This window comes from Seriola dumerili, unplaced genomic scaffold (genome assembly GCF_002260705.1).
Source record: "Seriola dumerili isolate Sdu_G_001 unplaced genomic scaffold, Sdu_1.0 BDQW01000110.1, whole genome shotgun sequence".
NCBI lineage: Eukaryota > Metazoa > Chordata > Actinopteri > Carangiformes > Carangidae > Seriola > Seriola dumerili.
This window is the reverse complement of record NW_019174365.1, coordinates 3,188,911-3,210,291: the sequence shown is the minus strand read 5'-3', so window position 1 is coordinate 3,210,291 and position 21,381 is coordinate 3,188,911. Positions and strand designations below refer to the sequence as shown.

The window sequence follows — 21,381 nt, the reverse complement described above, 5'->3', positions numbered from 1 at the left end:
GAAGGACATCACAATGCCTAAATCTCGTCACTGTTGAGGTTTCACATTATAATATGTCTGCTGAAAACACTTTTGACAACACTAGGTCTGAAGAGTTAATGTGATAAGCACTGTTGCAGGAAGGTTAAATATATTACCAGCACATTAGAGACCATGTTATGTGCTGGCTTCACAGACGAGAAGCTCAATAATGGAGAGGAAATGTATGATTTAAGCAGTCCACCTAATGCATTAGAAAGCGGTTAAAAGCATCAATTCTGAAGTGTGTGCAGCATTCATGAAAGAACATATTTTTCCACATGGCTGTCAGTCAGCCATTGAGTGTGTACAAATACTTATTCCTCAAATTAAAGCAATTTCCAGATTTAATGTTATCATTCAGGTAGCTGGTAGAGGCGGGGTGCAGATGGCTGAATTTCTCTGAGCGAAAGCAGTTACTCACAAGGACACACTCATAAGGAGCAGACTCACACTGAAGTAATAAATAGTAGGTACAGTATAGTAATTAGGAATTACTTAATGTGGTTTAAGATGTAAGTGATGATTCTGATAAAAGTGATGATTCAGATGCTACACAACTATTGACAATACACTTTGAATTAAGACCAGGTCAAAAATGAGTCTTGATACAAGATGGGCATTAATCTCATTGTTTCATTATCTATTTATTACCTATCTTGTTATCTAATTATTTATCTTAATTTAGAGTTATGCCTATAATTTTTGACCAGGGAAAAAAAAGTGTTTTAAAGAAATAGCCTTAGAAAACATACTTTTTAGCTTTATTGCCAACAATTAATTGACAAGATCGATAGCACTCTCATATCTGTCAGTTAAATTTAAAGTTATAGCCAGCAGCTGATTAGCTTATCTTATCTTAAAGACTGGAAAAAGAGGGAAACAGCTAGCCTGTCTCTATCGAAATATTTTGTTTGTTTAAATAACAAGCTTTAGGAACATCCCTGTGAATTGGAGATGTTACAACTTTCAAAAAACAAATTGCAAACAACAGGGTTTTTTAAATTTCCCTCATAAACATACAAGGTGGGAGGACGAGTGAGAGAGAAAGAATAGAAAGACCCAGACATTTCTTGGTGAGTTTTAAGTGATTTCTGAGATTTCTATGTTCAATCAGAGGCTGAGCTGAATGCAAATGTTGGTTCATGCTAGCTAACTTACGGCTAACTTCTGTACAGTTGTCACACTGGCTCTTTGTTTGGAGTGAATAAACACAGTAGTCCAACAGTCAAATGTACTTCTCTTAGAAACACACCTGTGTGCTAGTAGGCAGATTTTGTTACCTTTGCACACAGCTAGGCTAGTTGTTTCCCAGTTTTTTTTATAATAAGCTAAGCTAACCTGCTACTGATGTTATCCATATAATGGACAGGGTAGTATTGAACTCCTACTACTCTTGGCAAGGAAGCATATTTCCTAAAAAAATTAACAATATCTTTATGTATTGAACAGCAAGTATTTATTTAGGTCTGAAATACTACTCCAATCTGTAAAGGCAACTCTATACGTGAAGCTCTGCACTTATATTTCACTGACAACTTGTTGTATTTTGAGGCAATTCTTAAAAGATTAGCTGAATTTTAAATGATATCCAATGAATGATAATTTCCCCCACAAAATGGACACAGTTTTTTGTAACATTTGTCAAATAGATTAGTGCTTTAGAGTTTAACGCCAACTTCTTTAGACTCATGAAAATTAGACCACAAGAATAAGAACTCTGGTGAACTTCTCTGTTCTGTGGCTTCTCTTAAAGTAAGTACCTGGTTTGACCCTCTACAGAAAAAAAGTAATAATAACATGTTTATATTTATTACAGCAGAAATGACATGAAAGTACTACTGTTTTCTGTTGACTTAGTCCTTTAACAATATGTTCTTGTAAACCTTTTATGTCATTGCTAAGTGGTACTGATAACTCTGCCCTATTGATACAAGAATTAGCACTAACTTCCTAAACGTCCTTTCAAACATACAGCATGCTAAGTATGTGTTAGATGCACTACATTAATACGTGTACATGCATGAGTTTGTGTGTGTGGTGTGCCTGCAGGTGTTTAAACACTTTTGTTAGTCAAACATTACTATTGATTTAACCCAGCGATACAACATCCCTTTCTGTTCATTATCACAGTGCTTTGTGAAAAAGCAAAATCCATTTCTCACGACTCGCTCTCCATCCTCCTCCCCAAGTTTGCCACCACAGGAGGTTATCGAAGCAGAGTCGCTGCATTGTCTATTTCCCACTGTTTCTTCCACAAAAGAGAGGGAATAGACACACACACACACACACACACACACACACACACACACACACACACGTGATGTTCTGAATCAAAATCATACGTAGGGTTGTGCTACAGTTTTAGAAGACTGTGATGGATTTTTTTGTCCTTCGAATCAGAACAAGCTGTATTGCGTGATCTGTCCTAAACAGAAAACAGGTTGATTCTTCGGATAATCAGAGGAGGATACCTGGAGGAAAGAGAAGCAGTGAAAATCAGAGATGATGTTTGAAAATTGCTTAGAGATCCATTATTTAATTAAAAGCTGATACAAAGCTTGGCTACCACAGACAGCTGTCTGGATTGTCGACCTTGAGTCTTTTAATGTTCATAGTATAGTTGTGATATGTGAACAATAATACATTGAAATGAATTTAAAAATAAAATGTATATTCACATCAGGAAATAACGCATAGGTATGGGATAAATCATATTTGTTTGTTTGTTCACGTGTGTTTATTTTATCTGCATTAATACCATTAATATGGTATGGTAAATTAATACACCCTCAAACTTAATGTTAATGCTATAATATTTATCTCTCGGTCATTACATAATTTTCTTTTACCTTTTGCTTTTAGCTGTTGCCTATTTACAAATCCAGCAGACGGAGCAACATTAGTGTTTGTGTCTACCTGACAGTCACTGCCTTTAATTCTGTTTCTCATCTCTACCAACTAATTAGCTGCTAAACACTCCACTATGTTCACTAGCTAGCTGCTAACTTCTACTGCCTGCTGTGTGGAGCTGGGCGTATAGTGCAGGTGTACAGGGACTTTTTTTTAAAGCCTTTTTACTGATGCAGCTGCCTGTTCTATTCAAAAACATTGCCAATGAGAACAGTGAGTGAACCAAAACATTAAAGCTGCGGGCTGAAAAACCAAAACAGTTAGCTAAAAGGTGCTAACACACTCCGTAGAGCAAAGACTACCACTACATAGATCAGACATGCAGTTCTTTAATATCATTATATTGATTATAGTCAGTTGAAGGAAAAACAAAAGAATGGAAGTAAAGGTTTGGATGGTAAATTTGAGCCAACAGATTTTATGGATTCACATCATTTGTTTTAGCTTTCACATCCAAATGGATTCTAGCCTACAGTATATATATATATTAATATATATATATATATATATATATATATATATTGTATATAGCCTACAGGTACTACACTGTTAGTAAAGGAGCTGATGTTCTAATCTGTCTTTTTTGCATTTTGGAAAATTCTATTTCAAGCTGTATTTTTCTTCTCATTAGCATCTGGTTGAGAATATGTCTTGACAATTTTAAGTGATTTGTCAGCACCTGTCAGTCTGTTGTGTTACTCAGTACCCCTGAGTTTTTTGTTACCTCTTTCTCTGTCAGTGGGGAAATTAGGGGAGTGTGTTCTTCGTCACCAGTTAAGTCGATGTGTGCTTACCGTAACTGTCACCAGGGTAATTAAGTGTTTCCTTGCACTGTAATTGCCAATTTAATCTTCCATGCTCGCCTCCTGATTTGTAGTGTCAGAGCTGTCAGTCAAGTTGGGCGTGGTTTCCATGGGGATAAGGGAAGTGTAGTAGTCATTCCCTTCAACCAATGACCAAAGTAAATTACCTGTAGCTTCCTAAACAGGGTTGCCATGGAGAGGCAATTACCCTAAATTGTAATTGTGCCAGACTAATGTGTCAGGCCTTTACCTCTTAAATTAATTGGGTTTTCGCTTTTTCTCTCCCCATCCCTCTCCACCGACTGCCTCTACCCCTCTGTCACAAAAAATGTCCAGGAGTAAGCTGTGGAAACAGGTCAAGTGTTTTCTAAAGGACACTTGATTCAAGCAGTCAACAAAGCTCTTCTGAGAAGCGAAGGGGAAACATGATTGGTTTAAAGCGTGTATGCAGCCGTGGATGTGTGTGTACATGCTTTATCTTGTGACAACCTGATACTATAGTCATCGTAGCTACACACTGAATCTAAAGTGTCAGCTTACAGATGGGACTCAGGTGCATCCAGGTCGTGCTTCAGGTGTAGCCCTACTTCCTTTCCCTTAAGACCACCTGTTCAGCTCACACACACACACACACACACACACACACACACACACATACACCAACTTCCCTCAGGTAATAATTACATTACAACAGAGGTGACTTGAGATGCACTGGCCAGCACCAGTGTAGATGCTGATCTAGTATGACTTGCCATTCACACAGTGGGAACATTTGAGTGGGAGTGAATCCTGATTTTGATTCCTGTTAATTTCATTTCTCAGTTACAGATGCTGGAAAGTGGGCCACCAATGTAGAAAACATGACCTGCTTCAATCTCCATTCACTGCATGGATTAAATCATCTCATCACCGCTGATCTGCCGTGAGGAATGGGATTAATCAATCGAAGACGGTACATCTATCTGCAAATTAAAAACTGTGCTCATCACTGAGCACATAGCTCCATGGTTCTGGTGTTATTTTGGTGACGTGATGAGTGGGTGGCTTTCTCTCCATAAGGGAACATCAATCACACAAACCTCAGATGTGTAAACTGACCAATTTATAGAACATATAGAGGTGAATAAGAGGTAAATATGAGGGACTGTTAGAAAAAAAGTGAGCATGGGTTGGTTAGAGTATCAACTGGCAAATATTAATTTTATGACTGACATGACTGCATCTTTGACAGCTGATTATGTTACAGCGTCACGACAATAACAAAGGCAGATACTTAAAAACAATCAAAATGCTTTCAAGTGTTTAGATCGTAAATTGCATGTGATTTATTTGATATGGTTAATTTCAATAGTCCAATATTTAATATAAGAGTTTGACAGATGGACTCTGAGAGGAACATTTCATTTTAATGTTTGTTTAGAGCTAGATGCTTTCGTAGATGTTTGGTTAATCCTGGATGCTGAGCTTCCCTGCTGGCAGCTCTCTTCTCTGTCTTGGTCTGGAAAAGATACAGCAGATTTTGGAAATCAGATCTGGTACGAAGAGAAAAATGGTATGTATCTCACAGGTATGAAGCTTATTTAATATAAACAGTATGCTGTGTATGTGCATTACCTGTACCAGAATCTGAATCACAGGATATTTGAATGTGACATTTCAGACTTTTAACTCAGTACCTATGTGTGTGGAAAGCAAATGCCAAACTGTGGAGTAATCAATCAATAGCATATTAAATCATGCATAATTAACTACACATAAATGGATAAAAAATGTAATTAATGTTGCACATTCAATCATTAATTAAATTTACATGGTTTTCAGAAGAGATGAAAATGACCTGTCAAAAATTGAGGAAGCCATTATTGGTCTGAAATAACTTGCAAACTTAACCTGGCATGCTTTTTACAAAATGTCTTTTAAAAGAACCTAATCAATCTCTCAACAATATGAAAGACATGTATTTTTGTATCATCACAGCTCTACTACAAATGTATACTGGTAAAACGCTACAATACACTTTTGACTTCAACAAATACCTGCTTTGCAGACTTATTTATTCAACACTGAAGCTGTGCTGCTCTTTGCTGCCCTCACATGCCTCTGAAGGGAACTTTCTTCACCTTTTGTGCTCCAAAAGTCTAACAAGGGCTGCTTCACCAAAACACTGACTCTTTGAATTAAAGAATATCTCAGCTGAGAATTAGACTGACTGGTATTTGTTCTGCCTGGAGCCTGATGTTGCTCCACATGACTACATATGCAAGTAATGTTCCAGACTCACTTACCACACTGCACAAGAACATTTTAAGATGGATCTATTATTGTGGCTTCTCATTGCACATAGAGATACATTGTCATGTCAGCTAGATATCTGGTACCTGAGCCACAGGCCTCCAGAGTGAGGTAACCGTCCAATAGGGAGCTGAACCCCGTCAGCCCCCCCATGGCAGCATATGGGACATCCCTGCCTACTGGCTGACCCCGCGCCTCCCTCTCGGGTTTTGTCTCAACCTACAAAAAAATAATGTGATTTGAATTCAAATGATGTGAACTGTGCATCTGTGTGTCTTTGGGCAATTTGTAGCAATATTGTAAAGCTATGTCTAGAAAGAGCCTGTGTGATGTTTGACTCTACTCACCAGGGTCTGGTGGGCAGAGCAGGGCTGGCCACACCCGCAGATGTAGGGGCTCTGGAACCCAGAACAGGAACTGCCTGAAAATGAGTTAATAGGAAACAGGCATGTGAAAATTATCTTCAACATTATTTACATATATGATTTCCCCTTGGTTAAAATTTAATTTGGTCCCCAGTGAACTACTGTTGTCTTTAAACATAGTGATTTGAGACTCACATTTCTTGCATAAGTGGCCAGTAGATTCACTGTGATCCTGAGGTAGGTGTTTACACCTGCAGCGGACAGGGTTTGGCCCATTTCGAGGAACATACTGATATCCAGGACAGTGACATCCCCTAACCTGGCATGGTAGGGCCAGGGGCCGCTCAGAGGGAAGCACTTCAAAGTCTGTCTTATGTTGCTTGTACCTGGACGAGATTATATTACTCACAAATGTATTTGTGTACTTATGTCTGTGGGAGAAGGATGTCTGACATAATTTGTAATGCTGTAATGGACTACCTATGTGTACAGAAGCACTGTGTCTCAGGACCAATTAGTTTGCAGTCGATACCTCCTGGCATTCCATAGCTCACATACAGCCTGTTTTTCATGCGAACAGGGAGCACCGTCCTCTTGTACTCCTCATACTGCTCTGGGGTGAACAGCCTACCTCTATCATCATCACCCACAATCCTTGGAAAAGACAAATCACCATTAAATACAGCAAAGACACTTGTTGCAAATATAATAACCTACACAATGAACTGAACAACCTGTACCAAAATTGTTATCATGTTATTTCAGCATTTGTAGTGAATTTTCAGATAGTTGGCATTAGCTGTCGCATATTGGTGGCTTGCTCCCAAGTGAAAAACCCTCCAGAGATTAGCTAAAACCAAGATCTATCGTAAAAGCATTCGGTCTAACGTTGAGACAAACCTTCTGTACTCCCAGTACTCATCAACTGCTTTTAAAGCCGATTTATCAAGACATGTTGTCTCCATTGTCAGAAATCCAAAACTGATAACTGCGGGCTTTGTGTTGCATAGCAAACTACTGTTTACCTCCAGCTTTGAGGTTGCTATGGAAATGAATGTAGAGGTCCCTCTAACGGTCGCAAAGTGAACAGCAAAAAAGAAATATAAAATAATTATCATAATGAAATACACACACACACACACACACACACACACACACACACACACACACACACACACACACACTTGGAGAGAGATAAAGAAAAAAAAAGAAATTAAGCTAGTTACAATTAACTTTAGCAGCTTTGTAGCTTAGCAAATATCCTCAACACTTACAACGCTAGTTGGCGCTATGTTATGGCCTTATAGCTTTAGCTGGTCTGTATCCTAACGGCTTACCTGCACTAAATGTTACAACTATATGAATATGAATACATTTCCCATGATGCCGTGGTAATGACGCACGCAGTAGACGTTCAGGGGAACCATGACAGTCCGCACAGTTGCATGCTTGGAATTCTAGCTGCCGACTTTCGTGTGCAAGGACCTCATCGTTTTCGAGACTGGAGAGGAAGGAGCAGAACTGACTACCAGAGTGAACAGACACCTCAACACGAAGCTCGGCAGCTAACTTTATTTTAAAGGAGACAGCGGGCTGTTTTCCCCCAGCGACAACAACAACAGCCCAGGGTTGTCAAACAACAAGCATCATTCAGTGTCAGCCAGAGGTAGCAGCTGGAGCTCACAGTCGTCTCGTCCCTGCTTCTTTGGAGTCTGGTGTTCCTGCTTCAGCCACAAGATAGCCTCTAAGCCAACATACGGGGGTAAATAGTCTGTTTGTAATGGGAATTACTACATTTGCAGATAATGTTTCGCCCTTTTGTCGTTTTTGTTTTTGGACTGCCAAGTTTGAGTGTGGCCGAGCTAACATGTCGAGCTAACATGAAATGTTAGTGGAGTTGGAAACAGCTTCGTCTGAGCTCGAGCGGCTGCTAACAAATATTTAAAAGAATCAATTTTAGGCGAAAAGTATTAAAACTAAGTGTTCGACATTAGTGCATCCTTCATTTCTCAACATTCGTTACCGAAGTTTTGGTTGGCTTACTGTCCATGCATTAGTGTAACTTCGTGTGGTCATAAGTTGAGCAAGTCAACATGTTAGCTAAGATGTCAATCTGTGGTTAGTCCCCAGGACTGTGTGTTTACACTGTTGGAGTCTCAAAGTAACTGTTATCGTCTTATGCACAGCACCTAAACCTTCATATCCGTTACCACCTCCTCCCTAACAGTATTAATATTTTCAATTTTTAGTTTAAACTCTGCAGATCATCAGATTAAATTTATCGCTGACCCTGCCAGCTGTTGCTGAGTCACACGTGACAGGTGTTGTGGTCAATATTCAACTTCTAGATTAGGTAGGTGGACTACTAACGTGTGCCTTATCACTGTCAATCATCCCATTAGGAACACTATATTTAAACAAGTGGAACATTCATTGTCATTCATTGGTTGTGGCCTAAATGGTGTGCCTTTCCATAGAACAATGACTGGGTCTGGTGAATAGCATGAGAGTGAAGGCAAGTCAGTGTCAGAATACCAAAACTCTTCTGTTTGTCAACAAGTGTAAACCCTGAGATGAATATCTATTGACTGACATATGGAAGGCGCAGAAAATCATCTTGAAGGCTTATTAGGTTCTGCCCTGTGGTTGACATAGCTTACTCTTATCTGTTAACATATCACCTTCTACAGAGAGTTTTAACTCGAGCCTGAAGTATTATCTGTTCTTGATTGTGTATATGGTTGCTGTGTGCCATGCATTATCTGCAGAGATGTATCTGTAAGATAACTCTGCTGCTTTTATTGTTTCTTGGAAATGTGTAGCACTTTGGTGAATGGTTAAAATTAGCTTAGTTAATATGAATACATTTCGTCATCAGAAGGTTATGCAAAAACATTAGTCAGTTGCTTGTTGAGACTAGAAGGTTGAAACACATGTAGTAGGTGGTAGAGCTTGGAAGTGCATTTGCATGTGTGTCAGAACACATTTTGCTTCCTGTGTACTTCTAGCTGTTGCTTTTACTTTGCCCTTGAGTGCTGATATACAGTAGCAACTATGTCATAGGAAGGATGTGTGTGTGTGTGTGTGTGTGAGAGAGAGAGAGAGAGAGAGACACTGTGAAGCATCATTAAACGTATTCTGTTACTTTTCTTTTCATAATTTATTCCCTCAGTTGTTGCCCCAGCTCAGGCCTCAATAGTGAAACTACCACACCCAAGAGAGAGGACAGAGAATGAACTTGGTGACAAAGTTGTGAAAACTGAGAAATGACTGTCTAATTTCCCCTGCATGTGCACAGTGCACTCTCGGGCCATTTGTCAGTCCAATAACCATTGTGGAGATGGGATTAGAGACTGAATGCCCTCTATGCCTCTGTCTGTTGCTGCTTCTCTTATCTAGAGCTATAAAGTGGGTCCCATGAAATCTAAACTGGTAATCAGGTTTCTGGGCTAAGAGGGCTGAAAAAGATTTGTTGATGAGTGGGCTATTGTGCACCTTGACCCAAAGCAGAAAAGAAATCTGTCTTTTATAATAGCTAAATAGTCTAGAAAGCCACTTTGAAGTAGCCACCAGCTCCTTGCCAATAATGATGAGGTGGATTTTGTTCTTCATCCAGCACATGCGGTTGTGTTTGTGTGTGTTGGACAATATTGCATTTATCCACTCAGAAATCTTCACAGATCTTCTCATTAAAATCCACAATTCTCAGCAGGCCTCTGAGGCTAGTATGAGTTAACATAGATGGGCTGCATAAATGATACTTTAAATGGTTTTTCATTTAGAATGTCAGATTCTTTTGCCAATTTATGACTTTATCTCTGCTAAATGAATCTATAAAAAAAACCAATAATAACGTGTGTTTCTTTCTTGTTAATTTTAATCTCTTCTGTCTTTCTTGGTGTACTTTTCCAACATAGTCAACAATGTCTGTGGACCCCCTGCCTGAAGGCCGAATCTACATTCATCATTTGGTGTTAGAAATCTTGAAACCACAAGACCTTCCCAAAACCCCCTGACTATTGGTGTCTTTGGGCATCAGCTTCTGTGTTGATCCACTTCCTGGCATCTGCCGTTGTTCAGTCACTTTCTCACATCTTAGCAGAGACAGGATGCTCTAGTGGTTAGGGAGACTTCTTCAACTGTATGGGTATTGCACAAGCACAGGCCCTGCTGGGGTTTATTTGACTGAGACACTGAATCCACACCGGCTCTAGGAATGCCTTGTAGCGGACGTTAGCCTCTGACTTCTGTGGATAAGGACAACAGAGAAGAGAATTTCCTTGCAGGAATCAACATACTGTCACAATTTTTATCAAAGATAAAACCGTCAGCCACAGACCAGGCCTCCTTAGTGCCCCTCCCCTTCACCGCCCCCTGTATCATGCTGGGTGCACTCCTGCGGAGGAACATGTCCCAGAAGCTGAGCGTGCTGCTGCTGGTATTCGGCCTGGCATGGGGTCTTATGCTGCTGCGCTACACCGTGCAGCAGCCTCGACATCAGAGCAGTGCTGAGCTGCGTGAGCAGATCCTGGAGCTCAGTCGGCGATATGTTAAGGTCCTGACAGAGGAGAACCAGAACGCACCAGGTGGGCCACAGGGAACCTCCATGGCTGGTTATGGTAAGTATTCTAGAAGAAGTTTGGATTGATGCTGTACAACAAATGGGGTTACCACTGTCTTTCATGCACATAAAATAACTTGCTTAATCCTGTATGAACACTGTGTTTCATAGCTGTGAAAAAGCATTGATTTTTTTTTTCTCCCTTGTATTTTCTCTCTCTCCTCTTATACACACACAGCTGATCTGAAGCGGACTATAGCTGTGTTGCTGGATGACATCCTAACGCGGCTGGTCAAACTGGAGGGCAAAATCGAATTGGTGGTCAATGCCTCCTCCACTAACACTTCCCACACAGCAGGGGGCGTCCTGGCCTCCAGCCATCCAGGGACATCCCGCCTTCACCCACACATGCCTAATAGGCCTCGACCACATCAAGGAGCATAGCTTTGATAGATGAATAGAGTTTTTGTTTTTAGCACATCACACTTTTCCAGCATTTATCACTGATGTAACATCAGACAATTGGAAAGCAATAGGGAGACACATGGACATCCAGAAACTTCAAATTTGGGATGCATCTAAGAAGAGAGAGGACTTTTTCATGCTCTGTCCTATCATATGCTGATATTTATTTTTTTTACCAAGACTATCCAGTGCATTTTTATATTTTCATTGCTGATTTTATTCGGCTTACATTTTAGCATTTTTTATAATGCCACATTTGAATCTTGTGACTGTTTAAGTGAAAGCAAAGAGGTATAAACTTTTGGAACTCAAATTGAATCTCATACGCTTTATCATAAAACATGGCTTAAAATGTTTCTCTGTCTAAATTGTAAAAATAATTACAATACTGCTTCAACATATCAAAATGCTGAACTAAACAGTACAGTCATGATAGTTAGGAATAGCAACATTTCAGTTTTTTGCTGGTGTGGTTGCTAAATACATATGAATAAGATAAGACTGAATAAGATTTTAACCTACACGTGTAGTGATTTTAAGGATCATTAAACTCTATAGTTCACCTATAAGAGATAATCCAAAGAATGTTATATGCACTCCATCTGAAGGAAGTATAAATGTATACAGTTGCTGCGAAACAATTTGGGGGTTATGCAGAATATGATGGAACGATGTCTATTTGCTACTGTAAACATGAGCGTGTGTGTGATTTGTCTCAGTTGTAATCCAACAGTTCCCATACCAGGTGTTGAGAGATGTTTTTAATGTAGATGTGGAACAGATTGAATGTACTGTGTGGTCAGTATTTAGCCCTGTAATGCTGTTCAGATGGCTGACCTACTGCTTACACATGTTCAGGGTTCATGTTGCACTGTGACTCTTGAGATTTTCTAAAAATACTGGGCTCATCCAACTTTGACTTTAGGTATGTTTTAGGCTTTGAAATATTCATTCTTCCAGCCTGCCTGCTGAGTATGGTTCCTATAATATTTTGAAATGCTGGCAAAATACCTCATCCTGTCCTGCCCAGAGGTAGAAAATCTATAATTTGCTCATCACAATGCTCATTTACATGATGACTTTGTCCTGCCAGAAAAATAGGCAATACTTTAATCAATATTACTTGGGGATGGTATGAGACAAAGTCAATGTGGATGGAAAACTAAAACATGAAAAAGAATGTGATTAAAATGTAAACTAGTAGTCATAATTGCCCATTTACTTTGCTTCATAATGTTGCGGACATATTACAAACTTGTATGTATGTTGTGGTCACTATAGAATGAATTTATTGATCTTTGGTTTGACTGTGTTTACACTTAGTGACACCATAACTGTACTTTGCTTCATAATGCTAAAGTAGAAATGATGATGAGCCCACCAGCTGCTGTGAGATAGCTTTACTAATAAATTGACCTCATGGAAAAATTATCCCTGATCACCCTCCGCTTAATACCTATGAATTAAATTTGACACAAAAAAATATGTCTAATGTCATTCAGGGGATCTTAGTTGTGACCTGATGTGCCCCACAAAGAATCTAGCTTTATTTGGTTCTATCCAAATATTCACCCTGTGGTTTCCAAAGAGGGCATCCTAAATGTGTCCTTAAGAGGTGTGTGTGTATGTATAAGTTTTCAATTCAAGTTTTACTGACCCCACTGAAAAATGCTGAGGTCATTGATATAATAATTTACCAGTTAAATCTTGGGTTATCATGGGCAGTGATAGAGAGTCACAAGACTTAACAAGTATTACACTTTTACTCACTTATACTTAACTTTAATGCTATTTTAACTTGACAACTGTCAAATAAAGTAACTAATAACTTTTTAGATAAGAATTGTACGTATAAAATATGTTCAGATTATAAAATATGATCCAATATTAGAAATTAGGCTACCCAACAGTACTGTGTAATCATTTAAATGCTTCTTACAGAATACATTTTCATTATTATTTGAGTAAATGTAACACTGAATGGAGCAGTTTCCATGACGAGTAGTTTTACTTATGAACATTTTCAATGCAAGACTATTATTTGTAATGGAGTGATTTTCATGGCGTGGTGGTATTGTATTACCACCCTTTCTTAACAGTTTTCAGGGTGTGTTATGAGACGTTCAAGGGCGCCTTGGATTTTATGTGAAGGGGGCGTGGGCGATGATAAAGGAGATGACGTCAGATTCTGCAGTACATAAACATAACACCCACCTCACGCGCCATCTTCTTGCTAACAACCAGCTAGAACAAAATATTGTGTAAACCACTGCAGATTATTTCTGTCAAAATACGCGGTCGTGTTAGCTTTACTGAACAATGAGCGACATTGAGGATGGAAACTGCGAAGCACGGGTAAGTGGGCACGTCGAATGATACCAAATATCTCATTTTCTTCCTTTTCCTTTCCTTCCGTGTGGCTGCCGATAAAGGACACTGTAGGGGAATTCACCGCTAGCTAATGTAAATTTGAGCTAATGCTAAATGAATAGCTTAACGTCGACGTTAAACGCTTTGTTGGCTCGCCTGTGTTAGAGGAGTGCTGCTGTGTATCTGACTCTAGTCGAGCATGTAATCGAAAGTGTTTTACATGAACGGTTCCCGCTCTGCTAGCAAGACTGCTTCATCCAAACTCCAACGTTGCTAGCACTTAAGGTTTTACTGATCCCACTGCACGTTGCTAGCGACGTTGGAGGAGGAAGTTGACCTAATTTTGCGTTTTCAGTTTAATTTATAGCATTTGACTAATTTGTACATGAAATTTATTACAAGCCATCTGCGACGTTTTTATGACGGCCTTTAATGCGGACATCACTACTATTGCTGAAACCGTCATTGCACATTGGCCACCTGGGTTTTTGTTTTGTCTGTTCTAGTATTTATTTAGATGTAGTCCTAAGCCACTCTTCCTTCCCTGCTTTCACGCTCTGAATTGGAAATCTGAAACACTGCTAAAACACATAATATATCTAAGACCTTTACTTGTTACCACATAATTTAAATTGTTGTAACTTTGCTCATTTACATAATTTCTTGAATATTAAACTTAATGTAATTGTACTGCATTCAGTGTTCTTTTTCATTTAAGATTTTCTCCTTAAACCTATGATCTTAATTTTATTGAATGTTCTTTTTTCATTAAGGTTATTGATCGTGAAGGATTTGAAGAGTTTTATCCAAGAATGATGAAGAAAATTTTCAAGATAAAAGAAGGCTAATGAAAACATGTACAGAGCAGAACATAGAAGTGGAAAGGGAGGAAATGTGACGGAAGAATGGTGTCAGATAGAAGCGCTTGCAGTGTAATGGCTAAAATGAAACTGGTTTCAGTTTGGGTGAAGAGAGGAAAAACAGACCCGGAATCAGAAAATGAGAAAACTGAAAAAAGAAGAATGAAGAAGGATAGAAATCCTGAGAAAAGGGAGTAGCGTGTAAAGAATCTGGAAGAATGAATGTGTCTCTAGGTTAAGTAAATATACTGTTTGTGTCACGTATGTCCTTTCTTTACTATGCTCCCTTTCTGTAACATAAAAATGCATGTTTTATTTTTTCCTTGATGGCCCAGGTGGACATGGAAATAGACCTATCATGTACAATTATTATATAAGGCTAATGACTTGCCACATTGTACACCAAATATTTATTATTGAAATTGTAAAATTACTAACCTTTTCCTTCACAGTACATAAGCTGTGCATTTTAGACAGGTGAACTGTATGTGTACAACATACTCTATGTTTCTGTGTAAAGAAATAAATGAATTTGTTCATGAGAAGATTGTTAACATGCTGCTGTGGCAATAGGGGTCACGGTCCCCATCTAAATCGGATCGTGGGAGTCCAGCTCGGGTCAAGTCGGAGAGCAGGTCTGGCTCCCCGAGCCCATCCCGGGCCTCCAAACGCTCTGAGTCCAGATCCCGTTCTCGGTCAAAATCTAGGTATGTTGTCTCCATTTTGTAATGGCTTTTGTGATACTGTAGTCACATTATATTGCTATCAAACAAATGCTCATTGGGAGCTGAAATATGTCACTAAGTTGCTTTGAAGCTTCCCTCTTCCTTCTCTTTTCTGTCATCTATAACTGTCTCATTTGTTGTACAGTTAAATTCAATGCCTCTTCTCCATCTTTTTCAGGTCTCGATCTAGGCGGCACTCAAACCGCCGTTATAGCCGTTCACGCTCTCGGTCCTATTCCCATCGGAGGAAGTCACGCTCTCGTTCCTACAGCCCCGAATACCGCCGCAGGAGGAGCCAGAGTACTTCTCCCATGTCAAACCGGCGCCGCCACACTGGCAGCAGGGTAAGTGTGACAAGATCTGAAGATAGAGAAAAGAACAGAGGAGAACCAAAATGCACTTGATGTAAGCTCACAAATATTTATAAGGTGTTAATACTGACATTTGAACATATTCTTTTTTTTTTTGGGGGGGGGGGGGGGGGGGGGCTTATTGAACATCTTATCCTATAATTAGTGGGGACATGGGCATAAAGTGCATGACCTGTTGCTTGATAGATTAAACACAAAATTAGTCTTGCTTGAAATGTTTTGCTAAGAGACACTTTTGAGAAGGAAGTCATTTCTATAAGTAAAAAAAGAAAAAGACTGAGACACAAATCGATATGTCTTGCATACATTAAACAACATTTTGCATATGGATTCAAGAATGATTGTTAAAAACATATTTACATGAATTTTATGATTTAAGTGGGACATAGTTTGATGTCAAGTGCAAGTGGATTTCTGTTCTTTTTTTTTTTTTTTTTTTTTTTTTTTTTTTTGATTTATTTGTGAGCAAGTTATTTTTCAGAAGATTGTGTGTAATGCTGTGGGAAACCACTCTGACATGACATTTAATAACCCCTTTCATTAACCTTCCCCTCCTTTCATTATATCAACAGAGCCATGACTTCACAAAAGAAGCATACAGTCATGGTGGTGATGCTGATGTTAGGGTATGTGGACCTTCTGACATATTTTGGGGAAAGAAAAAATGAAATGTTTTTGTGTGGGTCAAAGGTGCTGCTCCCGATGTAGTGCAGAGTGATAGATAAAGGGTTAAATACCACCTGGTGGAATGGAAATAAAACGTGGCATATTATACAGATTTTGATACATTTCATGCATTGGATTTCCTACCAAAGTGCAAAATGGGCGCATCAGACAGCGCATCAGTATTTAGGATATAAAACATTTGATCAGTATTTAAATCATTGTATGTTCATTTTATTGCACCAATGTGATATGTGGAGGATTTCAGTTAGTGCAGGTGTGTGTATGCAGTTTTCATATATTTTAGTTATAATATTGTGTATCTTTTTCATTATGACAGTAACTAGCATCATATGAATAGATAAAATAATACATATGTATACCTGTTGAGCTAATGCATGCTAAAACTTTTCTGTGACAAGCTTTTGAATTTTTGAGAAAACTGCTAAGGGAAAATGCAAGTACAAACATTTAACATCTGGATACATGGATATTTGGTAATAAATCAAGGCAGGAAGTAATAAATAAATCTAGACTTGTATATATTTATAGTAACTAAAGAGTAAAATAAATTCATTTCCTTGGTCTTCCATGTGGCGTGGAATGTCATAAAATGGACATTTTCTTACAGCAACACGTTTGACCACAGTTTGTAAGGTCAGTAATGTTTGTAGCACACTGCTGCTATAAGAGGTCCATGTGATAATGCAAAGCAGGAATATTCAAAGCAAGCAGATGGCAAATGCAATGGGTTTGTACTGTGTATAGGTGTCCCCAGGGCATCTTTTTGAAAGCAGTTTAAGGGGTTATTAAAGCTGTCACAGTTTACCCACTGAGCATTTATTTGCACTGGTACAAATGAAGATCCTTGGAAGGAAAAGTTTTAGTACCCTGTTGTTAAACTGTACACAGATTCCTACATTTTTAGTAATAACTACATAACTGCCTTAGTTGCAAGCCAGACGTTATAATATAAGAGTAAGTATCCAATGTAGTTGGACTGGTATTTTCTCCCTAAACAGGGAAAAACTAATCTGAAGCAAATGTATAAATAAGTATGTTTCAAAAATTTGAAATGAATTAATGTAAGATATTGGTGCTGAATTGTTTTCTGTGCTTGGGATTTGGAAAGAGATACTTCTATAATCCGTTATGTGCTCAGTGCATTATACATGTAAAGTGCTGGATGCATGAAGAATCATGTTTTGCATACTACAGCAAATGAGGATTTTGTATGCAAAACATTAGATGGGTGATCATCAACTTTGATACTTTTATTTTTGACCCTTCAAGGCGAACCCTGATCCCAGCACATGTTTGGGAGTGTTTGGATTGAGCCTGTACACCACAGAGCGTGACCTGAGGGAGGTGTTTTCGCGCTATGGTCCTTTGGCTGGAGTCAATGTGGTGTACGACCAGCGCACGGGTCGCTCCCGTGGCTTTGCCTTTGTTTACTTCGAGAGACTCGAGGATTCCAAAGAGGTATGGGAAATGTTTGTGGTTTTATTTATTGGTCAGATGGCCAGTGAGCTTCTGTCCTGTTTCCAGAGACTTATTTGTTTTCTGTCTTTTGATGTAATTAATTATATTCACTGGGGTCCCAAGTGTAATGTAATGACAGATTAAATGGCTAGAATGAAAAGTGGCATGGTTTTGAGTCCTGAGAACTACTAAGTAAAGTCTAGTCTTAGTATTGGTTTTATCAGTTTGTTTTCATAGTTTTAGTACATGCAGGTTCAAAGGTCCTCCACTTCAGATAAGGCCACCTGTTGGGTTTTTTTTTTTTTTTTTTTGGCTCTTTATTTCCAATTAATTCAGCTGTGATTACATGAGTACACCACTAGGTGTCTGCCTTGCCACAAATTCCCCCACCTTGCAGTCATGGATCTCATAGCAAGGGGTTACTGTGTGTAATGTAGGTGGGTTGTTGTGAATTAAATAATATTTGCCAAAGAGCTTGCAATAGTCTGATAACATCTTTGTCTTGTCCTCCCTCTTGTGTTCTCTAGGCGATGGAGCGAGCCAACGGCATGGAGCTGGACGGGAGGCGGATCAGAGTAGATTATTCCATTACCAAACGTCCCCATACCCCTACACCAGGGATCTACATGGGCCGACCAACTCAGTAAGATCAACACTAATGTCAAGTCTGACATATCAGTTTCCCGTGTAGCATTTGATTTACATCACATAGTTGAAGTCCCTGAGAAGCGTAAATGTGCATTTGAATCGTCAGGAGTGAAGAACTGGGATAGTGTAATGTTCTGATGTCAGAGCTTACTCATATTATCTGTGTATCTAACTGTATCCTTTCTTGAAACAAAATTTTGATTTGTAAGCATTTATGCTGATTTAGACACGGTGCTGTGTTTCCCAAGAGATAAAGACGCCTGAAAGTCACGGCCTTGTTTGTCTTTATTTCAACAGCAACGGCGGCGGGGGTGGCGGCAGCGGCAGCAGTGGCGGCGGCGGCGGCAGCAGCAGCAGGAGAGGGAGAGACTCGTACTATGACCGTGGCTACGACCGCTATGACAGATATGACGAGTATGACTATAGGTATAGGTGAGTAATAATTTGTGAGAACAAAGGCAGTGTTCAACTCTTACGTGGGAGAAAATATATTAAATCTCGTTTGTGTCTTTGCAGTCGCAGGCGCTCTCCATCACCCTACTACAGTCGATACAGGTCTCGCTCACGGTCTCGCTCCTACAGCCCACGTAAGTGTGAAGAAAAATGCATACAATAGAAAGCTTGCCTAACTGCATCTATTGTATCATCCTTGAACATGAAATCAGACTACTGCTAGTTTGCATATCCTTACTGACTGGTGAAAGCAGATTGACTGTGTTGGTATTTCACTGACTCGACTACTACTAATATGCATTTTATATTTTCTTTTTGCAGGACGATACTAAGTTGCTTCTTTCAATGTTCAGCTTCCCTCCAATAATTGATGGTGTGTGACGCATCAGGGTGTTTTTCTGAGGGGAACATTTTTGAACTAGCATGTCCATATCAACAGAACTCCTTAAGTTTGAGATAGTTCTTGTTTACATGCAATAGATGTCTTAATTTTTAGACGTTCTTCATGCATCCATGTTGAGTGTGAGCACAGAACTTAGCGACTGTTGGTTTCTATTGCTTCATTCATAGACTACATCCTTCCTTCCTTCTTTATTTTTCTGCAGCAGCAATACATTTTTTCCTGTCAAGTGTGATTTTTTTTTTTTTTTTAAACTGGTCACTGTTAACTTTGTCCTAATCGTGATGGGGAAAAAGCTGGGTTTTAGTAAGTAATGGTGACACTTAGTTTTACAACTTGTTAACAACAACAAGTAAATATAAGAATAAAGTCTGTGCAGTAAAGATAACAAATTTGATTATTCTCAGTGTTACCTAGCACTAAGTGAGTTTACTGGTAAGTAACAGGTGAAATGGTGCTGTAAAATAAAGTGTTACCATGCCATCAGTGGTTGGTTCTCTGCTCACATTCAATTTTTTTTTTTTTTTAGTCGAGGAACTCTTCATTTCAGTTTCTCCAGAGAGTTTCATGTATTGCATTTTTTTATTGTTGTTTCTTTGTATGGAAATATAACTATATGAAAACTCCAAAGTTTGTAAGGTGTTTTTCTGACTTAATGTGCATGAAATTGAAGTTGAGCTTTGGTTGTATAGGTGGGAGGTAATGCTGTAAGTTGAGTGGGTGAAGTGGGAAAACTAGCTGGGAGAGTTGCACAGAACAAGACCAGCGCCAAGACATTGTGCATGATAAGTTAATGTTCACACAGATTTAAAGTAGTTGATCTGGAGCCACTCATTGAAACCACAACAGATTCTCCAGAAGTTCAGTTTTCCCTCATTCAGGCTGCATAAATGAAAACGTGCAAAGAAGGACCCTTACCAAGCTTTTATTGGATGGATTTCATTGCATAACATACAAGTTCACATGTAAGAAAAAAAAAAAGTCTATATCTCAGTATTCTTTTACTACATGGTTTGTACAGGGGTTTTTCTCAATGCATATTTACATTAACAACACCAAGAGCTTCTGCTTTGCTCAAACTTCATTATCCCATTAAAATACAGAAACTCTTTCACTTTCATGTGACTATGATGTACTTCACCTCAACTAAGACATTACTAGAACATTTCCTTATGTAAAGTAACCAAACGTGTGCTTTACATTATAAAAAGATGACAGAACGAGGCCAGGTTTGTTCTTCGTAAGGCACTGAAACCAGTCAAATTTTCCTGCAATAAACAAATCCTCGCAGATTGTGTCAACACAACATCAAAATCGGTTTTTGTCCCAAATAGATACAGGTTTAGACACTTGGGACAAATAAGATCTTGAAACTGAGTGGCTTAATCGCAAAAGCAAACCTGCAATGGAGAGCTCTTTATCAGTAGACCTTCGCCCCAATAATAAGGCACTCCATTCAAATGGGGTTAATAATCACTGCTGACATGTCACGGGGCCCCTCAGAGTTATGCGTTCATTCACACTGACTCCAAGATAATTCTTAAGGTTCCAAGGTAACCACTAGCTGGAAGGATAAAAGGGTCAAAGTTTGTGGTCTTTCTCAATAAAGACACTCAAGGCTACAGTCAGATGTCTAGTCTGTACCTTTTGTACTAATTTTCACCTTTTTATTTATTTATTTATTTATTTTTTAACGTTAAGTGAACTTTGATCATCATACACCATACACATTGACCTGTACACCTATACATTGCCTGTATAGGTTTGTGTCATAAAACAAGTATATACTATAAAATTTGAGTCTTTGTACCCTGATCTGACATGTAGTGCAGCCGCTTCTGAACAGTTTCCATTGTATAGAACAGGTGTACAGATTGAACAATATGCAGATAATTCTTGCCATTTATGGTTTAATGTGAAGTGGTGTTGATGTATATGAATTTCTTTTTCTTTATTGAAATTGCACAGTGACACAGGTGTCGTGGCCGTGGC

At 38.9% G+C, this 21,381-nt stretch overlaps 3 protein-coding genes across 3 annotated transcripts; 2 read left to right on the top strand and 1 right to left on the bottom strand.

Annotated features, from left to right (window-relative positions):
- Nucleotides 1-4,960: 4,960 nt before the first annotated feature.
- On the bottom strand, nt 4,961-7,410 carry fam221a (family with sequence similarity 221 member A). The gene is made up of 6 exons (XM_022747593.1): nt 7,292-7,410; nt 6,872-7,045; nt 6,587-6,777; nt 6,374-6,447; nt 6,113-6,245; nt 4,961-5,232 (listed from the first exon to the last, which is right to left on the bottom strand). Exons 1-6 carry the CDS (start codon nt 7,354-7,356, stop codon nt 5,135-5,137), a joined length of 735 nt encoding a protein of 244 aa, XP_022603314.1. The 5' UTR covers nt 7,357-7,410; the 3' UTR covers nt 4,961-5,134.
- Nucleotides 7,411-7,823: 413 nt separating this feature from the next.
- Nucleotides 7,824-12,622, top strand: ccdc126 (coiled-coil domain containing 126). Its single transcript, XM_022747711.1, has 3 exons — nt 7,824-8,153; nt 10,309-11,010; nt 11,191-12,622. Exons 2-3 carry the CDS (start codon nt 10,773-10,775, stop codon nt 11,394-11,396), a joined length of 444 nt encoding a protein of 147 aa, XP_022603432.1. The 5' UTR covers nt 7,824-8,153; nt 10,309-10,772; the 3' UTR covers nt 11,397-12,622.
- A 1,010-nt stretch (nt 12,623-13,632) lies between these two features.
- tra2a (transformer 2 alpha homolog) lies at nt 13,633-20,019 on the top strand. Its single transcript, XM_022747579.1, has 9 exons — nt 13,633-13,772; nt 15,221-15,354; nt 15,551-15,716; nt 16,316-16,369; nt 17,700-17,888; nt 18,416-18,531; nt 18,834-18,968; nt 19,053-19,123; nt 19,311-20,019. The coding sequence occupies exons 1-9, from the start codon at nt 13,737-13,739 to the stop codon at nt 19,319-19,321; spliced, it is 912 nt and encodes a 303-aa protein (XP_022603300.1). The 5' UTR covers nt 13,633-13,736; the 3' UTR covers nt 19,322-20,019.
- The last annotated feature ends 1,362 nt before the right edge of the window (nt 20,020-21,381 follow it).